This window comes from Scyliorhinus torazame, chromosome 2, assembly GCF_047496885.1.
Source record: "Scyliorhinus torazame isolate Kashiwa2021f chromosome 2, sScyTor2.1, whole genome shotgun sequence".
NCBI classification, from domain to species: domain Eukaryota; kingdom Metazoa; phylum Chordata; class Chondrichthyes; order Carcharhiniformes; family Scyliorhinidae; genus Scyliorhinus; species Scyliorhinus torazame.
In genome coordinates this window covers 248,194,699-248,221,547 of record NC_092708.1, presented here as the reverse complement: position 1 = coordinate 248,221,547, position 26,849 = coordinate 248,194,699, and the positions used below count along the sequence as shown (strand labels likewise).

Here is a 26,849-nt window from a genome sequence, read left to right as displayed (position 1 = left end):
TGGCAGCGCCCAGTGGTCGCACATGGCCTGGGGAGGAGAGGAGGATGGCAGCGCCCATTGTCCCTGACTGGGGGGAGTGGGGGCGACCGCGGCCGCTGAGTGGGCATGACACACCGCAGCAAAGTGGCCCTTCTTCCTACAGGCCTTACAGAGGGCAGCGCGGGCCGGGCAGCATTGGCGGCGGTGTTTTTGCTGGCAGCAAAAATAGCATCGGGGCCCCCCGGAGATCACTGGCTGGCGCGTAGCGCAGGCGTATTGGCTGGGGCGGCTGCGTGTGGGGCCCATGAAGCGTAGGTGGGGTGGGCCGCGCGATTGGGGGCGTAGGACTGGACATTGTGCTGGGCGACCGTCATGGAGAGCGCTAGTGTTTTAGTCTCTGCGAGGTCACGCGTGGCCCCTTCTAGGAGCTACTGCCTGATAACACAGACCCAATTCCAGTCACAAAAGCGTCCCGCATAAGGAGATCTGAGTGCTCCTTAGCTGTAACGTCCTGGCAGTCACAGTACCGAACTAGTGGGATCAGGGCCCTCCAGAAGTCCTCGATTGACTCACCAGGTAGTTGAGTACGCGTTCCGAGCGCGTGTCTGGCAAAGAGCGTGTTCGTCTTCTGTTCATAATTTTCTTTGAGTCGAGTCATGGCATCAGCATAATTGGGCGCATCCTGGATCAGCGGGAAGACTTTGGAGCTGAGCCTGGAGTACAATATTTTAATCTTCTGAGCCTCTGGAACAGGGGTCGGCGCCGCGTTGATATACGCTTCAAAACAAGCTAGCTAGTGCTGGAAAGTCCTTTCTGGCGTCGCTTGCGTGTGGATCCTGCTGCAGGCGATCTAGTTTAATCCGGAGGTCCATCTTCTGAATCTGATAATTGAAGCACGATCAATTTGACTGGAGACGAAGTTGAATCCAAACAGAGGCTTTATTAGTATCAGATGTGTGGCCTCCCACAGCAGCTGGCGAAATGGCTGCGAGCTGGAGGCCACGCATATTTATAACCCGGCTCCTGGGCGGAGCTAGCATGCAGGGGCCACAGGTGAACCTGTAGTGCAGGTTCTACCGTACAACGTCTAATATCAGAACACAGTGGTTTACCACATGCAATTATTGTAAGTCAATCGCTGCAGGCGTTCCTCAGAAGTGTCCCAAGATAACCATCTTCATTAATGATCTTCCCTCCATCTTAAGGCCAGAAGTGGAGCAGTTAGCTGATGACTGTAGAGTTCTTCTCAAAGGCAATTAGGATGGTCAATACATTCTGGCCTTGCCAGTAACACCCGTATCCCGTGACTTAAAAAAGATGGCCTTGGAATAACCGGGAAAAGACCGTCGTTAAGTGGGGCAGACGGGTAGGAGTGGATAGAGAGAAACAAAAAAGATGAGTCACACGTATTATTTAAGAGAGTTCAAAAGAAAGCATTCCAATAATGTGACATGATGCTACATAAATTCAACGATCTTTTTTCTTTTGATGTTTTTGTTCAAAAACAAAATGGTTATTTAAGTTAAGCGAAGCTGAAGCACTAACAATAAAAATCTGTTCTGTAGAAAATATCAACGGACTCTCATAGATTCAAGGAAGGTTAAGAATTGATTGAGAAATGCTTTGTTTATACACTACTAGAGTTTAACTCTCATAAATAATCTTAACTCAAAAAGAATGTATTGGACAATAGATTATTTTATACATACAGCAAATTATAAACATGTATATACACATTGCTCAAATTTACTGCTGCAAGTACAACATTGGTGGGTAATTTCACAAAGATCCTGGATAAGCTTGCATTAAACTACTGCACATATTAAGGGTTGATCATTTGTTTATTCTTTCATAAAATTTTCTATAGGAAATCTTTTCAATGCTTCATTGATAATTTATCATACAGAACATGTCTTGTGTAAGCCAGGGCAAAATTAATTCTGGTTGCTCAGGGATAGGAAATTAATGAGCATGTTCATTTCTGCCATTGATTTATTTTCTAAACCCTAGAATAGCTCATCTGTATCTTCCTGGCAATGGAGAGAGATGGAGAGAAGATGAAGCAACAGCAAAGGGGATCAAATAAACAGTGCTAAATATGGTATCTAATGAAGGTTATTTTGCTATTTTATTTAAAGGATTGATGAAGCCTGGAAATAAGTTTTAAATCTGGAGAGTTGAACAAGAGTTGGTATTTAACACTATTGATCAACAGCATGCTGACAGTTAACTGTAGCATGAACTCCAGAGATAGTTAAGCGCAGTCTGATATCCCCTGTAATTAAAGTAGATGACTCAGATGCAGAGTAAGTGACATGCCAGGTCAGTCATACAATGAACTATTGAAATGTGCAAATCCCATTTTGAATAGCCCAATAAAGCGAGGGATGCAAATATGAAGTCAAATGGTTGGAATGACAGACAGAGATGAGAGGAAGATTCTATTTTATCTAGAAACTTTTCAAACAACCAATTTGAAGCCCAATTCTAGTTATTCCTTCATCTAATAACCGTAGCCAAATGTTGTTTTAGCCTTCAAACCACCACTACATTTTCTGGATGTTTCTCTCCGCTTTTCTAAGTTTCCTCATTCACACACAAAAATATCTAGATATTCATAAATCATAATTGAATGCACAAAGCAAACAGGCTAAAATATCAAGTGACTTGGCAAAGAAAGGGTCGGCAAGTGCACTGCCAGAAATGAAGGACAGCTAAAGGACAAATTGGCCGGCATGGTGGCACAGTGGTTAGCACTGCTGCCTCACAGCACCAGGGACCTGGGCTCCATTCCAACCTTGGATGACTGTGTGGTGTTTGCACATTCTCCCCGTGTCTCAGGGGGTTTCCTCAGGGTGCTCTGGTTTCCTCCCAGTCCAAAGATGTGCAGGTAAGGTGGATTGGCCATGCTAAATTGCCCCTTTGTGTCCAACAGTTAGATGGAGTTACAGGATTACAGGATAGGGTGGGGGAAGTGGACCCACAGAGTGCTCTTTCAGAGAGTCGGTGCAGACACAACGAGCCAAATGGCCTCCTTCTGTATTGTAGGAATTCTACGAGCCAATAAAACCACTTTTTTGTATGAATGTTCATATTTCTTTCTCATCGTTACCAATGAGGGCTAAAGCAGAGGCTGCATTAAGTAGGTAAATGAGTAATAGAGAGGTCAATGATATAGGATTCAAGGTACATTGCATCCTACAGCTAGAAACTGTAATTATGGCAATCCTTTTGAACAGTAGCTTCCAACTTGCTCTGGCAAATGTCAGTTGTGTTCATGATTATGGCCACGGGGCTGCTTCCTGCCTCACTCCCCTCAATTTGTAATGTCCAACAACTCTGTGCAACTTTAATTCTCTATACATGATCTTCTGTCTATGGGATTTTGAACCAATATTCAATATTGTTTCCTCTCCAATTCTCTTGCTCTCAAGAAAAAGACATGAGGATTCTATGAGGAGGCACGTTTTTCCCAGTTTCCATAGAGACCAAAACAAAGCCAAGAACGTTCACAATAAAAACACTTTAACTCTCTCCCACTAAATATTGTATGAAGCAGTTCTTGTGGAATTCCAACATTTATTGAAGGATCTTCAGAGATAACAAATACTGAAAATAAATAAATGTTTAAAAATATTGACTTTTGGCAAGTTCTCATGTAACATTATAATCGTCCTACACCACAGAATCTCATAGCACAACACACAGGAAGCGTCCATTTGTTATTTCATGGCTTTTCCACTCGCTTGCTCTTTCATCATAGTTCCGCAAACCTTTCCTGTATCTACCCAACTTTGTTTTGAAAGTTATTGTTGAAATTAAGGCCAACACCCAGTGCATTCCAGACCATAATTTGCTGTTATGCAAAATTTGTCCACATGCATAACCTCCCCATAACCTTTTCTGCTTCAAGGAGAAGAATTCCTCTTCTCTAGTTTCCTCTCCCCGCCATCCCCACCATAGAACTGAACTTCTGAACCTGTGGCATCAATCTGATCAACCTCCTCTGCACCCTCTCCAAGGCCATGACACCCTGAGCAATGTCCTACATACACTCACCTGTCTAACCTCACGAGAAGGTAGTCAAGAAGGCATTCTGGCATGCTTGCCTTCATTGGCCGGGTCATTGAGTATAAATATTGACAAGTCATGCTGCAGCTGGATAGAACCTTAGTTCGGCCACACTTGGAGTATAGTGTTCAATTCTGGTCACCACACAACCAGAAGGATGTGGAGGCTTTAGAGAGGGTGCAGAAGAGATTTACCAGGATGTTGCCTGGTATGGAGGGCATTAGCTCTGAGGAGAGGTTGAATAAACTCGGTTTGTTCTCACTGGAATGACGGAGGTGGAGGGGCGACCTGATAGAGGTCTACAAAATTATGAGGGGCATAGACAGAGTGGATAGTCAGAGGCTTTTTCCCAGGATAGAGGGGTCAATTACTAGGGGGCATAGGTTTAAGGTGCGAGGGGCAAGATTTAAAGGAGATGTACGAGGCAAGTTTTTTTTTTAAAAACAGAGGATCGTGGATGCCTGGAACCCGCTGCCGGAGGTGGTGGTGGAAGCAGGGACGATAGTGACGTTTAAGGGGCATCTTGACAAATACATGAATAGGGTGGAAATAGAGGGATACAGAGCCCGGAAGTGCAGAAGATTTTAGTTTTGACAGGCAGCATGGTCAGGACAGGCTTGGAGGGCCAAAGGGCCTGTTCCTGTGCTGTACCTTTCTTTGTTCTTTGAGCCACTTACAGCAACAGTACGTTCTGCAATATCTCTTTTGTGGGCTCATCACAACTCCTATTTCTGCATGCAGTTAAAGTTAATAAGGAAGAGTTACATTGAAAATCATTATGAAACCAAAATGAACCCTCAATAAAAATGCTTTTATAAATTGTCTCCAACATTCAGCAGGTTGTAGTAAAACACGAAAGATGGGCGTGTTATCTGTGCAGATTGACTGCGTTGGGGGAAAATGTACACTCTACAATTAGTTATAGATCATTAATGAGTGCGAAGAGGGAAGGAAAAGATTTTATACTTTGGTTTTAAAACAATGATACATTTTTCATATTCCCAATGAGTCCCAGCAGACAACAAAACATCTGTGCTGATTAAAGGAAGGCCACAGCATGAGCAAAGTAATAAACAAATCACTCCTTTCCAAGGACACTTCAGACAAACTGAAACCATTGTTATTTATGCCAAAAGTTAAAGTTAAATGATATTAACTTTCTAAAGTTTGAAATTGTGAGAAAGCTGGGTCACTATTCTGGTGTACACTACCGTCACTTCTGACCTAATTTACATATCATGGTTGGGTAAAGAGTACTTACAAATAACAAAATACTTAGAAACGTGACAGAACTGAATCTCATGTAATACATCATAATGTGGAACCAATCCGTTTTCTTGTGCCACTTGCTGATTGTTTAATTAATTGACTCTCACGTGACTAATAACATTAAATGTCCCACAAATGACACCCTTCCTGTCACTTTACATAGATAGATTTTAGTGTATACAAAATAACAGATTTTTTATTCCTAAAATATGCTGGTTTACATAAATGGTTCTTTGCTTTTGTTCAATTCTCGAGATACTATTTTAAGAACACCTCTTTTTAGAACTATACATCTAGTTTAAAGACAAAATATGACGCCTATATTTGCAAGCTAGAATTTCAATACATAGAGATTGATATATTTCTGATTAACAACAATGTAAATGGAGATCATGTGGATAAAAGGCATTGAAGTGTCCAACAATTTGGACATTCTGAATTCTCCGTGTACCCGAACAGGCGTCAGAATGTGGCAACGAGGGGATTTTCACAGTAACTTCATTGCAGTGTTAATGTAAGCTTACTTGTGACACTAATAAAGGTTATTATCACACTGAATGGCAGAGCAAGCTCAATAGACTGAATGGCCTACTCTTGTTCCTGTGCTCCGACATCACTTTTTACAGGTTTCTTCACCACACAAATGTGGGATCTTGACCGAATATACTAAACCAGAGATTAATTAAAGGTTTACCTTTTTGATGGAAGTATTTCCGATAATAGTAAGCTCCAAGATCCACATGCTCCACAATGTATCTCTTTACTTTGTCACAATGTACTGCCAAGTTTTCCTTTGATATCTCCAGTACAGCAACTCCCGCATTTGTGCAGTGGGAACTCAGGGAAAATTCAGAAGATGTGCTTTCAAATCCACTCAACGACCCAGAATTTGACCGCGATAGGCTTATCTTGCGTTCTCCTTCTCCACCAATCTCATTCCTGAAGTACGAACAGCTTAGCACAAGTTCATTGCTTATTTCATCCCCATAGTCAACGTTGAGATTCTCTTTCGAGTTCAGGTCCTCTGTGCTGCCTGAGGGAGAGCTGAAGCTGATTGAATGTGCTAGTGGACCAGCAGTCAGAGAGGCAGCAGCGGCCGCAGATGCACCTGTTGTGGTGTTCCTCCGCTTAATAACACTGTGCCTGGTCATTACAGCTTCATTCAAGTCAAACAGCACACTCTGCACATCGTAATGAGCAAAGCACTTCTGGCAAGTCCAGCCTTTCAGGCTGTCTTCTGATTTGGTGTCCTCAAAGTCTCCTGACTTGCCAAGTTCACTTTCCCCTTTGGCATTGCGCAATTTGCGGAAAATAGAAGAATCACCAGTCTCAGACTTTGATCGCCTTTTAAGTGGTTTCTCCCTTTCTTTATGCAGTGGCCTGGGGCTCCCTCTGTGCGCAAAGAAACCATCTACAAAGTCAGATTTGGAGCTTTCAATGTTTGAACCATAGGCTTTGCTGGCTTCTGCCTTTAGTAGCTCACAGAGTTGTTCTGGTGCTGGGCTTCGCTGATCTGTCTGTTCATTTCTATAACCCTTTAATAAATCAAAAAAACTGTCCCCTGACATTCCATGTTTGTCAATGGAGGAAGTGCTGCCATATTCACGGTGAAGAGCAGCTCCCAATTTGTGACTCAATGCTCCATACTCCTCAGCTCCATCGACATCCAGCTCACTGATGGTGATGTCACTATTACTGCGCTGCCTTATTCTGCGAAGGCCCTTTGCAGGAGATTGGAGGTAACTATCTGGTGTAAGAAACCTACAATCTAAGCTCTCCATCTCTTGCGCCTTGGGTTGTAAGTAGTCACTGTGTGTCCTCCTTGATGCCAATAACTCTAGAGAATTTTGATTGCTTTGGCTCATTCGGCTGTTTGGACTATTAGAGTGGAAAGACATTACAGTGCCATCTGGACTCCCTGCAGATTCTTGGTCGCTTGTTCTGCAAGAGTCTTTAATCATGTCTTTCCTGGGAGGCCAGTCAGCAATCCTTGCTCGAACACCCATTTTAGGCACACCTGGCATTGCACCAACATGGTGAGCACTTTCGCTTCGAGGTGGTGGCCCAGTCACACTTGCTGAACCAAACATGCCATTCGGTGTTCGGAATCGACGGGCGTAGAAGTCATCAGAACGTGCACCAATAGTTAGCTCAGGGCCTAAAATTGCAGTGGCACCAATACCCACCTTTTCAGTCTGGGAACGTTTTAAACTGGTCATGCTCCACACTTGTTTCTCCCAACAGCTTCGACTAAATGTACAACCATCTCTTTTGGAAGTAAGAATCTCCTCGAGAGCAATCTCCAAGCAAGTCAAGTTGAAGAATTAAGATGTCGACAGATTTCTGTTACTCTGTAATGTCTTTCTCACAATCTTGGCATTGTTTATAATCTGAGCTGCTGTCTAACGATCCACAGGACATCTTCACAATATAGAATTTGGACAGTACCATTACTCAACTGCCAAGGCTTGAAGAAAACCTGAAAAGAACAAAAACATGTCCTGGTTATTTTATTTCTGCAATATATTTTGAAAAAGGTAAATAATAGGCAAAATACTGCAGATGCTGGAAATCTGAAGTAAAAAAGGAAAATACTGGTCACAGCCAGTCACTCAGCAAAGGCAGGAAGAAACATAGGGTTAACGTTTCATGACAATCACCTTTTATTGAAACTGGAACATTTTTCATACACAAGGCGTGTTATAGAAAAACAAGTGGCTGTTGTTTGAAAGATCTGAAAATATGATAACACTATGTCTCACTATTTCCATTAATGTCCCCAACATTTAGATAATTCTCTGGTAGGAAAGGAAATAAATGTTGCTTCATAGGGGGCGAACAGGCTTTGAGTTAACAGTGGAGGTGAATTCTGAAATGGAGGAAGGCTGCAGCAAGGAAGGAGAAGGAAACAAAAACAGGATACTGGAAAATCCAACTCAGAGGCAACCCCTGGAGAGGATCTGCAAATGAAGACTGCAGAAGATGGTATCTCTTCATTGCTACAGAATGTCAAATGTAGTAAGAGTGCTGTGCAAACTGAAAAGCAAATGTGAAGATCGCAGTCCTTTTTGACAGGAAGGTCACCAACATACTGTGAAATAACCATAATTTCTTTGTACCCGTAAGTTCCCCCCCACCCCCTGCAACAAGCTTGACATTTCAGGAGCAATCTTTTGGCCATTAATAAAATTCCCTACCTACCATCAATAATAAATGCAGAAGGATTACTCACTTAAAAATACCATGTCACAAATACACAAGTTTTCTCTTTCTAACCTGGTGAGGAGGGCTCACACCTGGGAATGAATTCATGCACACCAAAATCCCACCTCACTCAACCAACCAGATCAAACCCATCTCAATGCTGAGAATCCATATGCATGCGTTTTCCAGCAGACATCATCAACTAGCGATATTGAATGAGAACTCTGACCGACTGCATTTCCCATTTCATAATCCACGGATAAAGATATCCGCTTTGATATCATCATCTGAGCTCAGATAACTCAGCTCAGAAGTGATCAAACCCTCAGATGTTAATGACCTGCATGGTTCAGTAAAACACAACAACACTTGCACAGTAAGTAACCTATCGGAGGAACCCAAAATAGTAATCTAAATGAAAATAACTGATGTATGAAGGATAGCTATCTCATGGTTGAATGTACAAAAAATAGCATAAAATCGAAATAGAAAGTTAAGAAATTACAAAATGTAACAACCAAAATATTTTGATGGGTAGATGAAATTTGCAGACTATTTCCACTGGAGCACCAGCAGCCGACACAGGACATTGGACACAAATAAGCCTAGGTTGGAAGGACAAAGAAAGCGTTTGAGCAGATGGATGCGAGTTAAGTACTGATCTGCATTTGGGAGTGGTGGCAGCAATGTGAGCAATGAAATAAGACCATAAAATATTGGTTTTGAGTAAGATTTTTCCGACAGTGAACTGACACCAGTATTTTAAATAAGCTGACTGACAATGACGACTAAATGTTTGCGCAGATCAACCAACTAAGACAGGAGCATCCGTTGTGCTTGGGAGTGGCAACTCAACTATCAACCAAACCATCTGAATGTCGCTGCTGGTAACATACCGTGGCCTGCATTATTTAATACTTAATACTGATTAGCTGCCTAAACTTGCACTAAGGAATATTTACAGAATACATGAAACAGCAATACCGTTCTGAATTCTGGTCAAAGCATGACTAAACAATCTAAATGTAGAAGATCAGTTGATGATCTTGTTATGGGCTCCAAGTGTAATCAGTTGGTTTTGATTCTTTGAGCCCCTGGCCATGTCCAAGTACTGATAAACCTTCTGCGTATGTACAAAATAGGAGAAGTAGGCCATTCTGTCCTTCAAGCCAGTTCTGCCATTAACAAGAACATGGTTGATCTATTTGTATTTCAAGTTCTACATTCTTAGCTACCCCCGATAATTGATTGGCTTACCTAACAAGAATCTATCTACCTCTGCCTTAAAAAAATTAAATGACGCCCATCCCCACCGTCTTCTGAGGCGGAGAGTTCCAAAGTCAACAACCCTCAGAAAAAAATTATTTGCACCTGTCCTAAAAGGATGAGCCCTAATTCTAAAATGTGCCCCTAGTTCTAGACTCACCCACAACAGGAAACATTCTTTCCCCGCTCATCTCGTCAAGACCATTCAGGATCTTATATACATCAATCAAGTCACCCCTCACTCTTCCAAACTGATAGAAGAGGGGCAGAAATGGTTGTTGGAGGTCCCTGGTTATAGATGTTTCAATAAGATTAGGGAGGGTGGTAAAAGAGGTGGGGGGGGGGGGTGGCATTGTTTTTTTTATTTAAAAACAAACATATTTATTAAGAATTTTTCAACAAAATTTTCAACCATACAAACCCCCCCCGTAACAAAAAAAAGAAAAGAAAGGTCGCATAGCAAGACATAAACATATCAAATCAACATAATACAGAACTTTGTACATTGGATTCCTCCCGCACATATCGACTTTCCCAAACGTTTATGTATTTTCTTGCTCAAGTGCCCCTAGGAAAAAAAACCTTCCCCGTCCACCCTTCTCCCCTCCCCCCCCCCCCCCCCCCCCCCTCCCCACAAAGACTTTCACTTTAGTAATGGAGAGGGATAGGTACCTGCAACAGGGCAAGATTTACAATTGGGGGAAGGGTAAATACGATGTTGTCAGACAAGAATTGACGTGCATAAGTTGGGAACATAGGCTATTAGGGAAGGACACAAGTGAAATGTGGAACTTGTTCAAGGAACAGGTACTACGTGTCCTTGATATGTATGTCCCTGTCAGGCAGGGAAGAGATGGTCGAGTGAGGGAACCATGGTTGACAAGAGAGGTTGAATGTCTTGTTAAGAGGAAAAAGGAGACATATGTAAGGCTGAGGAAACAAGGTTCAGACAGGGCTTTGGAGGGATAAAAGATAGCCAGGAGGGAACTGAAGAAAGGGATTAGGAGAGCTAAGAGAGGGCATGAACAATCTTTGGCGGGTAGGATCAAGATAAAACCCCAAGTCCTTTTACACAAAGGTGAGAAATATGAGAATGACTAGAGCGAGGGTAGGTCCGATCAAGGACAGTAGCAGGAGATTGTGTATTGAGTCTGAAGAGATAGGAGAGGTCTTGAACGAGTACTTTTCTTCTGTAATTACAAATGAGAGGGGCCATATTGTTGGAGAGGACAGTGTGAAACAGACTGGTAAGCTCGAGGAAATACTTGTTAGGAAGGAAGATGTGTTGGGCATTTTGAAAAACTTGAGGATAGACAAGTCCCCCGGGCCTGACGGGATATATCCAAGGATTCTATGGGAAGCAAGAGATGAAATTGCAGAGCCGTTGGCAATGATCTTTTCCTCCTCACTGTCAACAGGGGTGGTACCAGGGGATTGGAGAGTGGCGAATGTCGTGCCCCTGTTCAAAAAAGGGAGTAGGGATAACCCTGGGAATTACAGGCCAGTTAGTCTTACTTCGGTGGTAGGCAAAGTAATGGAAAGGGTACTGAAGGATAGGATTTCTGAGCATCTGGAAAGACACTGCTTGATTAGGGATAGTCAGCACGGATTTGTGAGGGGTAGGTCTTGCCTCACAAGTCTTATTGAATTCTTTGAGGAGGTGACCAAGCATGTGGATGAAGGCAAAGCAGTGGATGTAGTGTACATGGATTTTAGTAAGGCATTTGATAAGGTTCCCCATGGTAGGCTTCTGCAGAAAGTAAGGAGGCATGGGATAGTGGGAAATTTGGCCAGTTGGATAACAAACTGGCGAACCGATAGGAGTCAGAGAGTGGTGGTGGATGGCAAATATTCAGCCTGGATCCCAGTTACCAGTGGCGTACCGCAGGGATCAGTTCTGGGTCCTCTGCTGTTTGTGATTTTCATTAATGACTTGGATGAGGGAGTTGAAGGGTGGGTCAGTAAATTTGCAGACGATACGAAGATTGGTGGAGTTGTGGATAGTGAGGAGGGCTGTTGTCGGCTGCAAAGAGACATAGATAGGATGCAGAGCTGGGCTGAGAAGTGGCAGATGGGGTTTAACCCTGAAAAGTGTGAGGTTGTCCATTTCGGAAGGACAAATATGAATGCGGAATACAGGGTTAACGGTAGAGTTCTTGGCAATGTGGAGGAGCAGAGAGATCTTGGGGTCTATGTTCATACATCTTTGAAAGTTGCCACTCAAGAGGATAGAGCTGTGAAGAAGGCCTATGGTGTGCTAGTGTTCATTAACAGAGGGATTGAATTTAAGAGCCGTGAGGTGATGATGCAGCTGTACAAAACTTTGGTAAGGCCACATTTGGAGTACTGTGTACAGTTCTGGTCGCCTCATTTTAGGAAGGATGTGGAAGCTTTGGAAAAGGTGCAAAGGAGATTTACCAGGATGTTGCCTGGAATGAAGAGTAGGTCTTACGAGGAAAGGTTGAGGGTGCTAGGCCTTTTCTCATTAGAATGGAGAAGGATGAGGGGCGACTTGATAGAGGTTTATAAGATGATCAGGGGAATAGATAGAGTAGACAGTCAGAGACTTTTTCCCCGGGTGGAACAAACCATTACAAGGGGACATAAATTTAAGGTGAATGGTGGAAGATATAGGGGGGATGTCAGAGGTAGGTTCTTTACCCAGAGAGTAGTGGGGGCATGGAATGCACTGCCTGTGGAAGTAGTTGAGTCGGAAACATTAGGGACCTTCACGCAGCTATTGGATAGGTACATGGATTACGGAAAAATGATATAGTGTACATTTATTTGTTCTTAAGGGCAGCACGGTAGCATTGTGGATAGCACAATTGCTTCACAGCTCCAGGGTCCCAGGTTCGATTCCGGCTTGGGTCACTGTCTGTGCGGAGTCTGCACATTCTCCCCGTGTCTGCATGGGTTTCCTCCGGGTGCTCTGGTTTCCTCCCACAGTCCAAAGATGTGCAGGTTAGGTGGATTGGCCATGATAAATTGTCCTTCGTGTCCAAAATTGCCCTTGGTGTTGGGTGGAGGTGTTGACTTTGGGTAGGGTGCTCTTTCCAAGAGCTGGTGCAGACTCAATGGGCCGAATGGCCTCCTTCTGCACTGTAAATTCAATGATAATCTATGATTAATCTAGGACAAAGGTTCGGCACAACATCGTGGGCCGAAGGGCCTGTTCTGTGCTGTATTTTCTATGTTCTATGTTCTCGTAGATGATGCACTCTGTTGCCACTGTGTATCAGTGGTGGAGGGAGTAAATGATTGTGGAAGGGTTGCCAATCAAGCGGGCTGTTTTATCCTGGGTGGTGTTAAGTGTCGAGTGTTGTAGCTGCACTCATCCAGGCAAGGGGAGAGCATTCCATCACAGTCCTGACTTGTGCCTTGTAGATTGTGGACAGGCTTTGGGGAGTCAGGAGTTGAGTTACTTGCTGCAGGATTAATTTACTATGCTGACTCTTCTCAGTTACCTCAAGTTTCTCTCGGTGTCCAGCTGGAACCTCCTTAATGATCGATTCCAACACCTGCCCCACGACAGACGTCAAGCTAACAGACCTATAAGTTCTCTGTTTTCTGCCTTCCTTTCCTCTTGAATAGAGGCGTTATATTTGCTACTTCCTAATCTGATGGAACCTTTCCAGAATCTAGCTAATTTTGGAACTTCTATAGAAGATTTTTGAAGACACATTTTTGCTCCCGCCTTCTTCACTATCATCCAGTTTCCATTTTTCCTTCTAATAACAGTTATGTCCAAACCAAGCACCACTCTTCATCTACAATTAGATTCATTCTCAACTTGAAAAGTCAAGTCAGATAATGCTGAAATTTCCCATTTCTTCTTAGATGAAGGGTTACACTTTGACAAGTCAGGCAGGGGCTAAAAGAAGCTTGCTTAGTCTGGGCCAAACATTTTAAGTGACAAGCATCCCAGAACTTAAGTCATGATTCTTTGTTTAGGAATGGAGTGTTTAACTACTGTAAAATCTGGTTTACAAGTGAGGCATTCATGCTTCTTATTTAATCCTCCTGGTACAAGGATGGATGTTACTTTCATTGTGTTTTAGCACCAACCAATTAGATAAATCAATGACTTACCAGAACTTACGATAGGTCACTGGATTACTTACAATGAAAACATTGAGTTCTCAAAACCAATGCGTTTATCTTTAAAAATCTAGCCAGTCTTTATTAGAAAGAAAACTGTCACCTCAATTCCTCAAATGGGTGAAACAATTTGGGAAAGGCAATCATGCAACATACATAATAATCATCAGCAAAGAGCAAAGTTAGATTCTAGAAATCACAGAGTTCAGAATCTGCTAAGTAATATTTGTACCACACAAGTGCCAGATAATGACCATTCCAACAAGACAGAATCTAACAATATTTTCTTGACGTTAGATGGCATTACCAATATTGAATCGCCCACTGTCAACATTCTGGGGTTACCACTGACCATAAACTTAACCTGACTAGCCATATAACTACTATGGCTACAAGAGCACAGCAGAGGCTGGGAGTTCTGTGACTCCCCAAAGCCTCTCCACCATCTACAAGGCACAAGTCAGGAGTGTGACGAAATACTCTCCACTTGCCTGGATGAGTGCAGCTCCAACAACACAAGAAGCTCAACACCATCGAGGACAAAGCAGCCCATGTGATCATCACCCAAACCACCACTTTAAACATTTGGTCACTCCAACACCAGTACATTGTGCAGTATATTCAAGACGCACTGCAACAACTCGCCAAGCCTTCCAAACTCAATCTCCAGAAGCACATGGGCAGCAGATGCATAGGAAGACCACGTTCTGCAAATTCCCCTCCAAGCCACACACCATTCTGACATGGAACCATATTACCATTCGTTTACTATTACTGGGCCAAGAACCTGGAATTCCGACCCTAACAGCACTGTGACAGCAGCAATTCAAGGTGGCAGCTCGCCATCACCGCCAGGGGCAATTAGGGATGGGCAATTAAATTATATCCCAAAAGATTCATTGTGGATAGCACAATTGCTTCACAGCTCCAGGGTCCCAGGTTCGATTCCGGCTTGGGTCACTGTCTGTGCGGAGTCTGCACATCCTCCCCGTGTGTGCGTGGGTTTCCTCCGGGTGCTCCGGTTTCCTCCCACAGTCCAAAGATGTGCAGGTTAGGTGGATTGGCCATGATAAATTGCCCTTAGTGTCCAAGAGTGCCCTTGGTGTTGGGTGGGGTTACTGGGTTGTGGGGATAGGGTGGAGGTGTTGACCTTGGGTAGGGTGCTCTTTCCAAGAGCCGGTGCAGACTCGATGGGCCGAATGGCCTCCTTCTGCACTGTAAATTCTATGAAAAATGTACCGAGAATGTACAGACACAGTTATGTAGTGTTTGAGGCACCAATCTAGCAACCCCGAAGACTTGGGATCAAATCCCACCATAGCAAATTGTGAGAACTAGGTTGACATCAGATATAATGGAAGTTGCCAAATTGCTACAAAAAGCAGCTGGTTTTGCCCATCAGTGGAGGGTGCATGGCACTCCACCTGGTATAGCTAACAGTCTCACTCGAATCATTTGATGTTTAAAGCACTACAAAGATGGCAATTTTGCACAGCCATTATGGCCTTGCCAGTCTCATAAATAGCAAGAGAACAAATTTTGGAAACATGTAATTTATACAAATGAATTACATTTCTGGCCAAATTCTGAAACAGGGTTAAGTTCCAATTCTGTGCAGATTAGGTGGATTGGCCATGCTAAATTGCCCTTGGGTGAGGTGGGGTTGCAGGGTTACGCGATAGGGTGGAGGTGTGGGCTTAATTATGGGTCTCTTTCCAAGAGCCGGTGCACTCTCGATGGGCCGAATGGCCTCCTTCTGCATTGTAAATTCTATGATTCTCTGAACTAACATCCACTCACCCACATACAGCAGTATCAGCCATTACTGGCACAATCTTTAACATATAAACACCTTGGGCTGGATTCTCCGTTGCGCCGGCAGCCCAGGGATTTCCCGACTGCGTGGGGCTGCCCACAATGGGAAGTCCCATTGGCCGGTTGGTGAGACGGAGAATCCTGGTGGCACGCCGATCAGAAATCTGGTGCGGCGGGACGGAGATTCCCACCCCTTATTTTTATACAGAATACAGTAATGAAGTGGGTATATTAGAGGATGAGTAAACTAGAGGCCTCAACTAATTCAAATTACCCTCTAGCAGTTTCAAAATTTGAATCCAGTCACAGAAAATGTGGAAGTTAAAACCCAATATTAATGAAAAATAACAATGAAGGAGTTTGTTTTAGAAAATTACAAAGCACCTCATCACATTTCAGAATCTTCTTGCAAAAGCTCACAAACAAACAATTGTGATCCCCCCTGCTATTTGCGTTGGCAATTGAACCTTTGGCCGTGGCTTTGAGGGAGTCCAGGAACTGGAGGGGGTTGGTGCGGGGGGGGGGAACACCTGGTATTGCTGTATGCAGACGACCTGTTACTGCATGTGGCGGACCCGGTGGGGGGGGATGCCGGAGGTGATGCGGTTCCTCAGGGAGTTTGGAGAATTTTCCGGGTATAAGCTCAACATGGGGAAGAGTGAGCTATTCGTGATACACCCAGGGGACCAGGGAAGGGGGATAGACGAGCTTCCACTTAAGAGGGCGGAAAGGAGTTTTTGATACCTCGGGATCCAGGTGGCCAGGAGCTGGGGGGCCCTACACAAGCTCAACTTGACGAGGCTGGTGGAGCAGATGGAGGAGGAGTTTAAAAGGTGGGATATGCTGCCACTCACCCTGGCAGGTAGGGTACAGTCAGTGAAGATGACGGTGCTCCCGAGGTTCCTTTTCATATTCCAGTGCCTCCCTATCCTGATCCCCAAGGCCTTTTTTAAGCGGGTCAGCAGGAGCATCATGGGGTTTGTATGGGCGAAAAAGACTCCGAGGGTGAGAAGGATGTTTCTGGAACGGAGCAGGGACAGAGGAGGGCTAGCATTGCCAAATCTGTGTGAGTACTACTGGGCAGCCAATGTGGCGATGATACACAAGTGGGTAATGGAGGGGGCGGCGTGGAAGAGGCTGGAGATGGCGTCCTGTGTGGGCATGAGCCTGAGACCACTGGTGACGGCACCACTGCCGCTCCCGCCGACAAGGTACACCACGAGTTCAGTGGTAGCGGCGACCCTCAAAATTTGGGGGCAGTGGAGATGCCACAGGGGGGAGGCAGAGGCTTTGGTGTGGTCCCCGATCCAAGAGAACCATCGGTTTGTCCCGGGGAGAATGGATGGGGGGTTCCGGAGCTGGCACAGGGCAGGTATTAGAAGGATGGGGGACCTGTTTATAGATGGGATGTTTGCAAGCCTTGGGGCGTTGGAGTAAAAATTCGGGCTCCCCCTGGAAATGCCTTCAGGTACATGCAGGTAAGGGCGTTTGTAAGACGGCAGGTGAGGGAATTTCCGCTGCTGCCAGCACGTAGGATCCAGGATAGGGTGCTCTCGGGGATGTAGGTTGGAGAAAGCAAGGTCTCGGCGATCTACCAGGAGATACAGGAGAAGAAGGCCTCGGTGGAGGAGCTGAAAGGTAAATGGGAGGAGGAGCTGGGGGAGGAGATAGATGAGGGTATGTGGGCGGACGCCCTGGGTAGGGTAAATTCTTCCTCCTCTTGCGCCAGGCTTAGCCTGATACAATTTAAGGTTCTGCACAGGGGCAAATGACTGGGGCAAAGCCGAGTCGGTTTTTTGGAGTGGAGGACAGGTGTGTGAGGTGTTCGGGGAGCCCAACAAATCATGCCCACATGTTTTGGGCATGCCCAGCGCTGGATGGGTTCTGGAGGGGCATTGCGAGGACGGTGTCTCAGGTGGTAAACACCTGGGTTAAGCAGTTGGGGGCTTGCACTATTTGGGGTATCGGACGAGCCGGGAGTGCAGGAGGCGAAAGAGGCCGGTATTCTGGCCTTTGCGACCCTGGTAGCCTGGCAGAGGATTCTGCTACAGTGGAAGGATGCGAGGCCCCCAAGCGTGGAAGCCTGGATCAGCAACATGGCAGGGTTCATTAAATTGGAGGGGGTGAAATTTGCCTCAAGAGGATCTGTGCAAGGGTTCTTCAGGCGGTGGCAACCGTTCCTAGACTTTCTAGTGGAGCGTTAGGTGGTCAGCACCCAGGGGGAGGGGTGGGTTACTCTGTGTTTACTACTATGTTTAGTATCGTTTAATGGGGGGCTTTAATAAAAATATATATATATTTTTTTTAAATTGTGGGGAATGAGCAGTTGGTCCAATTCTTTTGAGAAAATAATAATAATAATCTTTATTCGTGTCACAAGTAAGCTTACATGTTCGGGTACACAGAGGGAGAATTCAGAATGTCCAATTCACCTAACAAGCACGTCTTTCGGGACTTGTGGGAGGAAACCGGAGCACCCAGAGGAGATCCACGCAGACATAGGGAGAACGTGCAGATTACGCAGACAGTATCCAAGCAGGAATCGAACACGGGAGAGGCACCAGGATCCTGTTGCGGTTCTTTCAACATCCATCTTGCTTACCAGGACAGGCAGACAGGGCTTCAAGTAGACTTCACGTGTTGGAGTGTGACCCAAATCTACAACCTTCTGCCTCAAAGGCAAAAGTGTTACCAGTTGAACCAAGCCAGCAGCAATGAATTCAGAGAATCCTGCATTACAGTTGCAGATGGGGCAGGTGGTGGGTGAGAACTGGCCAAGTTCATCACTGGGCCATCACCAATCCAAGAACGTTAAAAAGCCTGATGATGTTTTAACACAGATGAATAATCATTAATAAATTACCCAATGGTTAAAGTAAGGCAGACTGGCTTCCTGATCACTGCCAGGAAGGTTGACTCATTTGTTTTCATACTTAAAACACAGAATCACACTATACCACATGTCACATTTCAGGGTATTCTGTCCTCCCATTTTCCACTTCCAGATCTCACCAAGGCACACAAACTGTGCCTCAAGGGATCACATCCAGCCTGTTTCTCTGGCACTTTTCATCTGTGTTTGAATCTATACACTAAGGGGACCTGATGACAACTTCCTCCCCTCATGAGGTCATGTTTGGCTTTGAGCATGCCAAGAACCCAGTTGAGGCCGTCAGCTCAGTAGAATTACCTCAGTAGAATGACAGAGTTAAGCTTGCTTTCCAGTGGGGGATGCCATCAATATTGCAATTTGCCCGGTAATTAAATTTAATTGTATGGATCTGATTTGCAATGTGGAACACAAAATTAACGTGTGACACCACTGTAATTCAGAAATGATTCCACTGTCCAGACTTTACACCACACCTGGAGTGGTACAAACGTGGCTAGTTTAGAACTGTGAACAGGTGCTGGAGAGGAAAGAACAAGTGGAATCCATGTAAAGGAAATAGTGTGGGCAATATAAATTTAATTCTGAGATTATATACTTTTCTTCTATTAAAAGCAATGACAGTCAGTGGACATTTTTTACACTTCCCTGTACATGGATATCAATAGAAAGAAATGGCCACTGTCATCATAAACGATCGTTAAGGGTCTGCAATTAAATACAGCTTTTCCTGTATCTAAAAAATATCAGGCCTTTTCCAGGCATTTTTTCCATATATTAGCGCTGTTAACTGTATATTTAGTGTTTACTTGTATTCAGGTGAAAAAGCTGCACTTAACAGTAGGGAGGAAAGTTAACAAGTTTTAAATTTCTGTTGCTAGGTACCCAAACCTTTACCTGCAGTGAAAACCAATGAGCATCTGATAAAACTGCTTATCACCGTTTTCAAGCTATGGCATGCACTATTACTCGTCAGGTTAGCTAAAGATACAAGTGCACTGCAAACACCGAACACTTTAGCTTCAAGCTTTTAAATAATAAAAACAACTATGAGCTAGCAATAGTCCTGAAGTGCAATAAATACTTTAACAAAGTAATAAATCATACAAAATAAAGTACAGTTAAAGACAGTAATCATTTGTAGCCTGAAGTAAACCTAACAGGGCATTTGTCATAAGTTTAATGTGAAGACGACCATTGCATGCAGAGACTTGCTTTCAGTTACCCAAGAAACAATAGGGCACTTAACCTAAAGCCAATATTTATTTTATTATGCCTCCAGACTTCAAATAACTGGAAATAGTAGCTTTAGTCTAGTCAACAGATGCAACTATGGAAGCTCTATTCATGATATTTTTGGGTCAGTCTTCATTTTATTGCTTCTGGGCATGAACATTTGACAACAGTGGCAGATAATTGGAGCCAACGCGCAAACAGTAGCTTCACTCACTGAAGTTAAATGTGATTTACATTACACTTTCTATGGTGGCCCCCTTACCCCATCCCAACTTGGCTGAAGCAGCTCCTTATCCTCCAAAGACAACAGTAAAAATTCAGTGTCACGGGCATATAGATAAATTTAACCAACCACTGCACCATTCAGAAAAAGACTGCTCACTTTTGTAGTAGCTCCCATGTAGCCAGAAGATATGGGATGATAAATGTATTAAAAGATCCACAGGGGCAGCACGGTAGCACAGTGGTTAGCACAGTTGCTTCGCAGCTCCAGGGCCCCAGGTTCAATTCCCAGCTTGGGTCACTGTCTGTGCAGGGTCTGTACATTCTCTCCATGTCTGTGTGGGTTTCCTCCGGGTGCTCCGGTTTCCTCCCACAGTCCAAAGATGTGCAGGTTAGGTGGTTTGGCCATGCTAAATTGCCCTTTAGTGTCAAAAAAGGTTAGGTGGGGTTACTGGGTTCCGGGGATGGGGTGGAAGTGTGGGCTTGGGTGGGGTGCTCTTTCTGGAGTGCAGACTCAATGGGCCGAGTGGCCTCCTTCCGCACTGTAAATTCTATGATCCCAAAGATTAAAGCTCAACAATGAGCTGAAATAATGCAGTGACTTCATCTTGCATTTGCAACTGAAATGCAAGGAAATTAAATTTTTAATATATATAATAATGGAATTTAATCATCTATTAGTTGCAGTGAACTTAGTCCTACTGAAAAAGATTTAGTATTTATTCTGCTCCTCAAATAATGTTGAAATCTCAGTGGTTAATGCAGTATTCAACTTCTTTGGAACATTGTATCATTTATTAAAATAAAACACCATAATATTGATGGTGGGGCAATGGTGGAAAATCTAAACATTGCTTTCACCTCTGGACAGAAGTAACAACTCTCATCGAAAACGACAATATTAGGCTTCAGAAAATAGGGCTTGTGAGGAATCCATAAGCAGCTAAAAGCTTTTGACGCTGGTAATCTGGTTCATAATTTGATAAATACCCCACACATGCCCATTATGAACATTAATGCTGACCTACTTTGGTGCATTTACACTCTGTTGCATAGCATGACTAACATTCATTTTTATTTTTATTTTGCAAGTGCATCCAGCAAACGAAGATAGCTTTGGACCTGCAACGGCCCTACTCTGATCACCAGATGCAACACAGGTCCACTCAAACAGATATGTAGCAACACACACAGTACCACTCCCAACTCGCAAAGTTAAGAGTTCCTTCTTCCTTCCTTTCCCATGCCAATGTCCAATCTGCATTTATGTCACCAAAGAGCCCCGTGAACCCCCCGCCCCCCCAACCCCAGCAAAGCTCTAGGACACGGAATAGCCAACTGGGCAGTGGTCCTACAAGACACCATTACTCCTTGGCCAATTGCAATGGTAATAAGAGTTCAGCACTCATTCAGTAGCATGTCCATTTTACACCATCCCTGCTCTTCACATCAGACAAAGTAACCTCTGTAGGAAATGTTAGGATTCTTGTGCTTTTTGTATGTCATCTCGCTACTTCCTGGCCGACAGAGCAGCCATTGACAAAAAACCTGGCACAGGATACAGCATATGTTAGTTTCTGAAAGGACTTAATCAAGCACTAAAAGAAAGAGGCACCTGCTTCTCTCACTGCTGCCAGCTGTTGAACCAGCACAACTTTCCAAGTGTAAGGTCATTTTCAAACTTCACTCAATGAAAACATATCATTATTTATCATAAGTGCTGGAATAAAACCACTGAAGATAGAGACTTAGACTTAAAATGGCACAACCTACATCAATAGAAGTTAGAAGCAAAAATGACTCGTTAATAATGTTCTCTATATTTCTATTTCTTTTGAGATGTTTTAATCAGAATAAACTGCACATTGCCATAGTTGTGATAGAATGGAGCTGGTGGTAAAGGGTATTTGAGAAAAGAAAAGCTGTGAAGTGGCAGAGGGTCTGCTTGGTAGAACACTCATAATGAAGGAGAGTCAGTTAGCTCAGTTGGCTGGACAGCGGCTCGTGATGCGGAGTCACACCAACAGCACGGGTTCAATTCCTGTAACGGTTGAGGCTATTCATGAAGGACCTGCCTTCTCAACCTTGCCCCTCACCCCCGAGGTGTGGTGACAATCAGGTTAAATCACCACCCGTCACCTCTCAAAGGCGAGAGCAGTTGTGGCCTTCCGGGATTGTGGTGACATTTTACGCATCAGGAAAATAGCTATTCTGTTTTTATAATGAGGGCTGTGAAATCTTTTATTTTAAAACTAGAAGAATCTTACATGTGACCTTATTCGATGAACTGAGCCTCCAGGAGTGGACTACAATCCTAATCAAAGGAGTGAAAACAGAACATCAGGAGGACCGAGGCCACCCTAACAGGAAGTCCATGCCCTTCCCATCCCAGGTAGCTATCACAAGCTGAGTAATGACATCCAATTCATTTCCAAACGGAGTTTCCGATCCCATATATATTTCATTGGTGAAAGTAGGTCTCTGATGAAGTATTCCTTGCCTCAGCTCAACTGTTGCTGTTATCCACATTCATATTTTTGTTACCATCAGACGCATGTATTTTAATGATCTCCTGACCAGTCCACATACCCCCCTTTCCATAAATTTGAGCTCACCCAAAACTAAGCCCAGCACTCAACTTGCATCAAATTCGATTCACCCTAGTTTGATTACTTTAACTCACGACCTGACCCACACCCATTAAAGGCCATACAAAACTGTTTCAAGATTCACCATTCTACATACTTATAATTTTAGAAAAAGGCATTCACCAGCTTGTGCAGTCCCCAAGCCATCTTCAGCACCCAAAATATTTCAAATCCTCTCCAATGGAAAACAGTCAGACGCATAGAAAAGTTACAGCACAGAAGGAGGCCATTCGGCCCATCTTGTCCATGCCAGTCCAAGGTGTCCTTTCTTTTTTTTTAAAAATATATTTTACAAGGTGTCCTTTCTAATCGCACCTTTCTGCACCCGGTCCATACCCATGTCGCTTCGAGCATATAAAGTGCAGATCAAGTACTTTTTAAAAAGAGTTTAGGGTCCTTCCAAAAGATTTCACAACAATGTTATTTTCTCACTAAAGACAGGCAATTGCCACTTTATTGCATTCAGCCATAACAAAATTAAAAAGGCTTGCCACCGCTCTTTTTAAAAATATATTGGAGAGATTCTCCATTAGCCAACTCTGATATTGGGTGTGCGAACGGGCGGAGTCTAACTTCCGATGTCACAATTGTGGCAGGCACCGGTTCGACACCAAATCGCGATGCTCCGTCTCTTCGAAAACGGTGTTAATGCGATGCACGGCGCACGTATTTTAAACACCGTTTTCATATTAGTGGGCTCGCCCACGATTCTCCGCCTCCGATGGGCCGAGTTCCAGACGTCGAGGTCCATGTGTGCTCTCAGAAATTGTGAACCTGGTGTGGTGGCTGCTGAGAGGGAGGGCATACGGACAGTATCCAACACCGCCACACTTCGCTGACAGTCGTGCTGCTGGCCGCGGGGCTTATGCCAGTGCGAGTAGTGGGGGGTGGCCAGGAGGTGGGCTGCGGACTCGGGGTGGACGGGTACACAATACGATAATTGCAGTCGGCAAGGCTGCCAAGCGGCTGCACATGCCGCTGACAGCCCGCTTTAAACCTGGGCCTTGGGTCCTAGAAGTGACTTCCCCTGGCCCATCAGCTCCATGGGCGCTCCAGCACAACCTGTCACAACGCTTTTGCTTCGATAAGTGTGTGTGTGTGTGTGTGTGTGTGTGTGTGTGTGTGTGGCTGCAGCTTGTCAGCCCTGTGAGTATCGATCATGGACCTGGTGAATTCCGCACCATTTTTCATGGGAAACGATGGTGTTCCACACAGCACTGGTACTAGCCCCTCAACGGTAGCAGAATCGGCACTGGCGCAGCACTGATCTTCCTGTTGTGAAAGTCCACAGATTCTCCGTTGGCGTCAACATTTAGTCGCAGAAACGGAGAATCCAGCCCATTATATTTGAAAGATTACAATCTCCTTACTTGCTGTGCAATATCAACATGTGGCGGCACGGTAGCAAAGTTGCTTCACAGCTCCAGGGTCCCAGATTCGATTCCCGGCTTGGGTCACTGGGTATGTAAAGTCTGAACGTTTTCCCAGTGGATTTACTCCGGGTGCTCCGGTTTCCTCCCACAGTCCAAAGATGTGCAGATTAGGTGGTTTGGCTATGCTAAATTGCCCTTCAGTGTCGAAAAAGGTTAGGTGGGATTACTAGGTTACGGAGATAGGGTGGAGGTGTGCGCTTGGGTGGAGTGCTTTTTCCAAGGGCTGGTGCAGACTTGATGGTCCAAATGGCCTCTATGTATTCTATGTGGCAATGTAGAAAGTCACTCCAAATAAAAAAGATTTTAATTCAGTAAACCTTCCAGTTTAATATTAGAGGCATTTAAATCACAACATCTCCAACAACTATTTATTTTGCTAACTTGCTCATTTTAAGCCACAAATATTGTGGAGAATCAAGTCTGCATTCCATCACACAATTGTTTTCCTTCCCAAATGTCAACTTTTATTGTGTTGTTTCGCAGGCACTGGTCATTCTTTTGTTCATTCTGCCCAAGCTTTTCAGAGATATTCAATGATGTGACACCATTGCAAGCCAAGTCCAATTCTGTCCTCATCTGGAATCCACATACGTGCACATTGGGAACCCTGCCTGACCCTTTTGTCGTCCATCCCAGCCCAAGATGCTAATTAGGATCAGATTGTATGCATGTCATAATACTTGTGGTTGGGGGATATACTGGAGGAACTGAACATAACTTGCAAAGAGTCTTGGAAAATGGAAAAAGGACTGGAGGGTAGCACAAGTCTGTGAGGAGTCTGCACGTCCTCCCCGTGTCTGCGTGGGTTTCCTTCAGGTACGCCTGTTCCCTCCCACAAGTCCCTAAAGATGTGCTGTTAAGTGAATTAGACATTCTGCATTCTCCCTCCGTGAACCCGAACAGGCGTCGGAATGTGGTGACTAGGTAATTTTCACAGTGACTTAATTGCAGTGTTAATGTAAGCCTACTTGTGACAATAAAGATTATTATTAAAATTATGCCATCGCAACCCAGAGGTACCACAAAAGATGTGCTGGAGGACCTGTCAGAAGCCCCAAGACAAGGATTTCATGAGAATTGCCCGGGAAGCTTTAACTTCCCATGGACAAACCCTGCTCCTGGAGCCATCTGATACACGATACACCTATTTACATCAGAGATTTGGATGGTTTTGACTCTTACCAGAATAGTTACACAGGAAAGCTTAGAAGATTTAAAACCACTTCTAACTCCTATGGTACTGACCTCCCACTCGAACCCCAGCCAACGATTACCCTCCTGGCTACACCCACAACTCCTCTCCTCTCTTCCCCCCCCCCCCTCCGCCGACCACTCACCAACTCACTGTACACACCAACTTTTTTCCTGTCAAAGTGGGAGGGACCTGTTGGTGGGAGGATGGGATTGTTGTTGTTGATATGGGGATTGACATTATATTCTTTCTGCTTATTGTTCATTGTTGGTGGGTGTAAATTTGGGAGAAAATGTGAAAAAGGAGAATAATTTTATTTATTTTTTTACAAAAAGTGGCAGGGACCTTTCAATTTGCATTTAATGGCAGTCACAAAAAATAAAATCGACAGAGCTGCTGTGTTGCACATTTCTCAGCAGGCTTGGGACAGGAGATCAGGCAGGAAACATGCGGCACCCAACCTGGATAAGTAACATAGAGCAGAGTGGCAATCCGATGGTGAATGGCATTCCATGGATGCTCTGGGTCATTGATTATGAAAGCAAGGTGCCCCAGATATTGATCTGGGAGCCTCATTTGCACATCAACTGTGCTCTGGTGTTTTTCAGAGTGCCAGCAATCGGGATGCTGCTTTACAGCAAGTAATTTCCCTCGAGTTTTCACAGGCAATCTTCAGTGTTGGTTTCTCTGGGTGCCAACAAAGTAGCTCCATGATGCGGTGAGGAGCTGAAGTAGGCGAAAAGCCTTTATTTGCATATACAGAAGATCTAACACCTGTTTCAGGAGGGTAAAGGAGCCTTGTTTATCCTTATTCAATATGCCGGGTGGGGGTGTGATTTAGTAATTCAGTCGAATGTGCGTGCGCTTCCTACCCACTATTTTACCAACGAAGGAGGCTGTATTATGCCTGAAATACGAGCATCATGCGGCCCAATTTCTAGTCCAAGGAATGCTTTGTTGCATGACTACTTAAGCAGAGACTAATCAAAGGGATAAGTTTCTGAAACTGATGAATATGAAATGATAGACAAAAAGGACAGGAACTAGGATGAGATTAGACAACTTCATTAGAAGGGTTAAGTGGTTTTCTTGTGCTGCAACTTCTACAGCCAATTGCAGCAAGCCGACAGTACTCAGCAGTGTCTAGAGATAGAACCACGGGCCAACTTATAGCACATAGCATGCAATACATTGGATTGTTGGTAGCTTAGTTCACGTAACGAGTTATCTTCTTCACCACCACTACATGCACCCTTCCCACTCCCACACTTGCCATTCAAGTATTACTGTAACATTCCTAAATTCATTTCTGTCAAATGGTCTCCATTGCAGAATGAAGTCTAAGCTTGCAGCAGCAGGAATTAGTTTCATCATGGGTGTACAGTTTCACTTTTTGGAATTTGGATGGTACTACATTCAGTAATTGCCTATATGGCAGGGGACCACAACCCTTATTAGCTAGCACATGTCTCCTGGGGATTTTCTGTATGAAACAAGGAAATCCATCTCTAAACTGAGAAAAT

The 26,849-nt window shown here is 44.3% G+C and overlaps 1 protein-coding gene across 8 annotated transcripts in view; it reads right to left on the bottom strand.

The window, feature by feature from the left end:
- Nucleotides 1–26,849, bottom strand: part of sipa1l1 (signal-induced proliferation-associated 1 like 1) — a 586,476-nt gene that overhangs the window by 276,233 nt on the left and 283,394 nt on the right. For all 8 annotated transcript variants that reach the window (XM_072486108.1, XM_072486095.1, XM_072486090.1 and 5 more), the window contains one exon: nucleotides 6,014–7,798. In XM_072486108.1, coding sequence (XP_072342209.1) covers nucleotides 6,014–7,538 — 1,525 coding nt within the window. In that variant the 5' untranslated portion in view covers nucleotides 7,539–7,798. The remainder of the gene's footprint in view (nucleotides 1–6,013; nucleotides 7,799–26,849) is intronic.